This window comes from Ipomoea triloba, chromosome 5 (assembly GCF_003576645.1).
Source record: "Ipomoea triloba cultivar NCNSP0323 chromosome 5, ASM357664v1".
Lineage (NCBI taxonomy): Eukaryota > Viridiplantae > Streptophyta > Magnoliopsida > Solanales > Convolvulaceae > Ipomoea > Ipomoea triloba.
The window spans coordinates 6,345,913-6,352,313 of NC_044920.1; the positions used below are offsets into that span (position 1 = coordinate 6,345,913).

The 6,401-nt window shown below is 35.5% G+C and overlaps 1 protein-coding gene across 1 annotated transcript; it reads left to right on the top strand.

Moving 5' to 3' along the window:
- Nucleotides 1–1,048: 1,048 nt before the first annotated feature.
- On the top strand, nt 1,049–5,494 carry LOC116020733 (cysteine proteinase 3-like). Its single transcript, XM_031261235.1, has 8 exons — nt 1,049–1,319; nt 1,408–1,529; nt 2,570–2,685; nt 3,222–3,295; nt 3,412–3,676; nt 3,965–4,096; nt 4,670–4,805; nt 5,189–5,494. The coding sequence occupies exons 1-8, from the start codon at nt 1,126–1,128 to the stop codon at nt 5,224–5,226; spliced, it is 1,077 nt and encodes a 358-aa protein (XP_031117095.1). The 5' UTR covers nt 1,049–1,125; the 3' UTR covers nt 5,227–5,494.
- The last annotated feature ends 907 nt before the right edge of the window (nt 5,495–6,401 follow it).

The following is a 6,401-nucleotide window of genomic DNA, read 5'->3' on the forward strand; positions in this document are numbered from 1 at the left end:
TGTACATGTCCGTTAGCACCCCCTGCATGCACGGCCGTACTCCAACCGTCATGGCACATACCCTAGTTGCCACTGCCATGCACCCCTCCTTCTTGGGCTCCTACTTGCTTGTTTCCATGCTTGTCGCCCATGTCACATGCCTTCCTAGCCCAACAAGATTTGAGCCCAACCTCTTTCCTTCACCACCCCCACTTGGGCCAAGGCTTAGTCCAATAAAATGGACATCAAGGTCTCCGAGGTCCCATGGCCCCATCACATATCATATTTCTCCTCCTGATGTGTAGACAGATATTACATTATAATAGAATTAGTAATAATTAAAAGAATAATGTACGTTAAATATATAAATGTATATTTTATTCATGATCCATTGAAAAATTTGCATAGGGTATCCACAACAATGGATTTTAAGTGAATTTTGCTTGTTTAAAAACTTAAACATGGGTTTTCAACAAATAGAAGAGGTTTTTTTTTTGTTTTTTTTTTTGTGATTGTTCATAACTTAGGGACTTGATTTTTTCTTGTTGCGTGGGACCCACCTATATTAAAAAACATAAGCTGGAGTTGTGGTTCCACACACCCACTGGGTGCGTTAATTTAAAGATTTTTTTAAAATTATTTTTCATATTTTGTTTTGTTTTGTTTTTTTCCCTTCTATCCTCTTTTTCTTGATCACATATGTAAAAACTCCTTAAAATCTATGTCTATTAAGAATATAATATCTGCACTTAATTGGGGATGTTCTTAGTATCTGCGATTTAATGTCATACTATGCATTACTGTAACGGGTAAAAAAGAGAAAAGAAAATCCACGCAGGAAACCTGAAAATAAAAAAACAATAATAAAAGAAAACAACAAAAAAGGAAAAGAATAATCAAAATCTGTCAAGCCCTGAGTGGTGGTTGAAGATTCCTCTCGGCTGACCCAATCGCAGCCGTTAACTAGCGCATCCAGTGATTATCCACAATTGCACGGTACGTCATGCGCTGGGTCCCACCCTGGAAAAAAAAATTTAAGCTTCCATCTACATAGATATTCCCAGCTGGGTAGTATCTTCACTCTTCTCCCACACACCCCAATTGTCTTTCTCTCTCACTCATTTTTTCTCGAAGGAGGCCATAACAATGGCGCGCCTCTTGGTCTTGGTCTTCGTGATTTCGTCCGTGATTGCCTCCGTCGCCGGATCGAACGCCTTCTTCGCTGATGATAATCCGATCAGGCAAGTCGTATCGGACGGCTTACATGAGCTGGAGAGCTCAATTCTCCAAGTCATCGGCTCCACTCGTCATGCTTCATGCTTCGCTCGCTTCGCTCACAAGTCCGCTTTCACTCCTCTTCTTTTTTACTTATATATTTACAATTTTTTGATATGTTTTTTGGAAAATTTACTACGTATAACTATGCAGGTACGGGAAGAGATATGAGAGTGCTGACGAGATTAATCGGCGCTTTGGTGTGTTTAAGGAGAGTTTGAAGATGATTAGATCTCATAACAAGAAAGGACTTCCATACAAGCTTGGTGTTAACGGTATTTCCCCTTTTCTGCTCTAAATTCAAATATTTTAGCTTGATTTTTTTGAATTTTGTTTGATATACTATGAAGTGGTTTATGCCTAGTTGAGGTTTACCTGTTCTATGTAGTCTGTATTCATATAGCCCTTCATATGTGAAAGTAGCCTGAAATTGAGTTTATGGTTGTGTATTAGTAATCAAGATCAAAGAAATGATCAATTTTGAAATGATACTTTTAAGGAAAAAGTTGGTTCTTCTTTGGTGCGAGGGAGGCTTTGTTTGTTTCTTAATGTTAGTTTTGCTTTTCTATGGAGATGGTGCTATCATATATTATCTCCACTTGCACAAAAGATATATTCGGAGTCTTAAATATTACTCCTTAATTCTTTTCTAAATATTTTTGGTGGGATGCAGAAAAGTTGAAATATTTTAGGTGGGATAGAAAGGTTTAAGTATTTTAGGTAGGATTCTTATTTGCGGATTAGTATTTCATCCATCATAGCTTACAAAGTTTGGTGTACCATACTGGTGCATGCTAAATAAACACGCAAATTGTTACAAATGCCATATAATTCAATTTGAATGGATACATGGTTCAATATAAATGAACAATGTTTATTTGCTATTTAGTTAGTTTTTATGTTCATTTGTCAAGTCAAATGCGCATGAGGTTAATTCATGATGATGTGAATGATAATGTCTTCTGTCATGTCAGATACATGCACATGGCTCATATTCTGACATGTGACCCTTTTGTCCTGTAACTGGAAATTCATGTGTTTGCTGTTCTTTTACTAATTTGGCCATTTCATGAATCATGAGTTGTAGTTTAGCAGAGTCCTAGGGGATGACCTGAAACAAACTTGCCTATCCTAGCTGACTAGAAGTTGGTTTCTTGGTTAAGAACTTCAAATTTTCAGGACTAACAATAGAAAATAGACAAAAATAAAAGAGAGATAAAGAACAGAAAAATTGCACATTATTAATTTGATTGCATTCCTAGTAATCTTAGCTTACGAACTGATTTGATTGCTTTTCTGGTAATGTTTGTAACAGAGTTTGCTGACATGACATGGAATGAGTTCCAAAAGCATAGGCTGGGAGCTGCTCAAAACTGCTCTGCTACATTAAAGGGCAGTCTCAAGCGCTCAAATTCCATCGTCCCTGAGACTGTATTCTCACTCAACTCTTTTATTATTTCCTTAAGCCGTTATTATGAAATCCATTAATTATTACAAAAAGTAAAAGCATAAATTGTTGGAAAAAAAAGTGGGGAGATAAATTTATCTAATTATGCATATTACTACATAGTGAAATTGAAACTATAGTGCATGGTCAAAGAAATAATAAAACATAAGAGAAAAGGAAACATGTAAAGAAGATGCTAAAGAAAACTTGTCTCCACTAACAGATAGGCTTCTTTGCTCATGTATCACAAAAACTTGATGAATGAAAATTTGGCATGGTTCTTGTAGCCTATATAATTATAAAATTTTCCATCATTTCCCAAAGAAACCTACTGGAAATTTGTTTCTTGTACACCTGATTAGTCTGTATCTGTTGGGAAGCTTTGTGAGTTATAAAGGAAAAAAAGAAGTTTACTTGTGCATAAAGATTCTGAGGAATTGATGCCTAACATGCATTTTACTCTTTTGCCAATAGTGGTTCTTTGTTGACGGTTTCTTTCCTTGCTTTCTATACTCTTTAGAAAGACTGGAGGGAGGCTGGAATAGTTAGCCCTGTCAAGAATCAAGGCAGTTGTGGATCTTGTTGGACATTCAGGTGAAACTGAGTTAGGAATATAAACTATGACTTGAAAATCCGTAATTTTTTCAGACTTGAAGTTGCATTGTTAATGGTGAAAACTCATGACATTAAACTTTCATGCCATGTTACAGCACCACTGGAGCCCTAGAAGCAGCTTATGCCCAGGCATTTGGGAAGAACATTTCCCTCTCTGAGCAGCAGCTTGTGGATTGTGCTGGAGCTTTTAATAACTTTGGCTGCAATGGTGGGTTGCCATCGCAAGCCTTTGAGTATATCAAATATAATGGTGGTCTTGACACTGAGGAAGCATATCCTTACACTGGAAAAAATGGTGTCTGTAAGTACTCTTCTGAAAATGTAGGCGTGCGAGTCTTTGAATCTGTTAACATCACCCTGGTAAGATAATATCCTTTTATTTGTTTTTGTTTTACTTATTTATTTATTAGTTGGTATATCTTTTGTCCCATTGGTTTATATTCTATTTGCTATGTGTGAAATATTATGGAGCAAAATCTGGAGTGTTTCCTGGAGTGTTTCCAGGGGTGTAGTTAGTGTATTTTTTTCAGGAAAAGTGTCCCCATTTGTCTCCATCCTTAGATGTATATATATGTAATCAGTGTGTAGTGAATCAATAAGAGAAATATACAACATACTCTTATTTCAGACTATGGTAATATCTTGCAGGGTGCCGAAGATGAATTAAAATATGCAGTTGGGCTCATTAGACCAGTTAGTGTTGCATTTGAGGTGGTTGATGGTTTTAAATTATATGAGAGTGGAGTTTATACCAGCAATTCTTGCGGGAGTGATCCCATGGTAAGTTTTTCTGTATTGAGCAGTCTAGGACTCTAGGAGTATGCGATTTCCTGTTGGCAACTATGGTAGTAGCTTTCTTTCTAATCATTCTTTTTGTTGCAATTAAGAGTTCTTAAAATGCCAATATATACCAGCAACTAATGTGCTGATTAGGAAGACAGCTCAATATTTTGTAGAAGAATGTTTCAACCTGATATCTCACTTGCTCATCAATGCTGGTAGTTAGTAGCTATAATGCCTCCTTTAATTTATCTAAAATTACAACTGAAAAGGCATTTGTGGTTCCTTCAACCTTAAGATGAAGCTCACACATGATAGAAGTACGATTAAAAAAAAAAAGTTCTAGGCACTCATCAATCATCATGCATCTGTGCTATCCCATTCTGATTAGCACGATTTAAGTGTTTTAAGGCAATGCATTTTGCAGGATTAGAAATTCTATTAGTAAAGGATCTTTATAAACGATTGCATAGACTGTTTTCCATCTCATAACATTAATAAGCATCAACAACTGTCACGGAACCTGTACACAGCAATATAGTGAAATTTCTTGACCATTGTTCTTGTTGGCAGGATGTGAACCATGCCGTTCTTGCTGTGGGCTATGGAGTGGAAAATGGCACCCCCTATTGGCTCATCAAGAACTCATGGGGAGAAGACTGGGGTGACCATGGGTACTTCAAAATGGAGATGGGAAAGAACATGTGTGGTAAGTTTCTCAACTGACTAAAACTTATCCAATAACCCATAGTAATTGTAGGATTCGTCATTTTTCTAACAAAACATTATGGATGAAATTTGCAATGTCAATATAGCTTAGGAATGAGAAGTGAGCACAACCTGTTAGAAAAAGTAGAAATTTGCAACGTTCCCTATAGTTTAGGGACGAGAAGTGAGCACGAACAGTGCGTAGGGACGAATCTTACAATTACCTTATATTTTAGGCATGAAAAGTGCAATTTTCCCATTTCATTTTGTGCTGTCTATTTGATGTTTAGCGACTGTTGGTGTGATATAGCTGAACAATATATATACATTTTATGGTGCTTACAACCAACCAGACTCTCATTTCATTCAACTGTTCGGTTGCAGGTGTTGCAACTTGTGCTTCATATCCTTCCGTTGCATGAGTGTTACTCTTGCTACTTGTCTAGCTCTCTCGGAGGCTTGAGATTGCAATCTATATCCTCCCATAATAAGGAATCCAGGCTGTGGCTTATACGCAAAATTCAATCTTAGCTTAGTTGTAATATAGTTGTTTCAAACTTGTGTGGAACATAAGACACAAAATGATCGAAATACTGGGTATTTGTCTCTGTGCATGCTATATGGACAATGCTTCCTTGTAAATTTAACTTCTCCGCAAGTTATTGAAAGAACTTATTTATATTGTTGGAGTACTATGGTCTTGCTTGGTAATAGGAAAGAGGTTTCTTCCATATTATATGTACAACGGACATAGGAATTAACTTTGGTACGAATGTGCGGACTAGTTAAAAATGTCTAAAGTCAAAATCAATGATGGTAAATGTAAACAAAATAGCGGTATCATAATAGTAAATGAAAAAAAATAAAAATTAGGGTGTGTTTGGTTCATGGGGTTAGACACAAATAATAAGAATGAAAGTTATATATACTATTTGGTTGACAATTTTTAAAACACACGGATAGGATTTGATTATCTTTATAATTAAAAAAAAAAACAAAACTTATTATCTAATTCAAATCAAGTTTATTTCACCAATTCAACCTTATTCCTCATTATTTTATCGTTTTTTCATTTTGTTGCCTCCTCACTACATATGATTAGTGTTTTTAAATTTTTGTTTTGATTTTTTTGTTTATATTACTGTTTTGGATGTCATCATACTAAGATCAATTTGCTTTTTTTTTTTTTTTTTTTTTTTTTTTTTTTTTTTTAATATTTTTAAAATCTTTATTCTAATTATAAGGTCATGCACAACCAACTAATAATATTGGTAATCATTTCAATTTTTATTCTAATTCTGATTCCCAACAAACACCCCTAATGACTAATGGAAAAGTAATCCAAAAATTGTTTGGGTACTAAACTGGGCGCACGTGTTTCATTCAGACACTTATATACTTTCAAACAAGCACTTTTATGGGGAGTTTGGTAGAGATGAATTACAATTCATTCCCTACATAATTTCAATAAGTAGAAGATTTTGGACTTTGGTTAAGAGGAATTGCAAATCCCACATCTCCCCATAGCCATAGGGCCATAGGAATTGCAAATTTGGAATTCCATAATGCATGGAAAGAGCCAAGCACCTTGCGCTCA

Excerpts from the sequence above, each read along its gene's own strand:
- LOC116020733 (XM_031261235.1), top strand. The coding sequence starts at position 1,126 with ATGGCGCGCCTCTTGGTCTTGGTCTTCGTGATTTCGTCCGTGATTGCC. Across the intron at positions 1,530-2,569 it reads ATACAAGCTTGGTGTTAACG|AGTTTGCTGACATGACATGG; the intron begins GTATTTCCCCTT and ends TGTTTGTAACAG. Across the intron at positions 2,686-3,221 it reads ATTCCATCGTCCCTGAGACT|AAAGACTGGAGGGAGGCTGG; the intron begins GTATTCTCACTC and ends TATACTCTTTAG.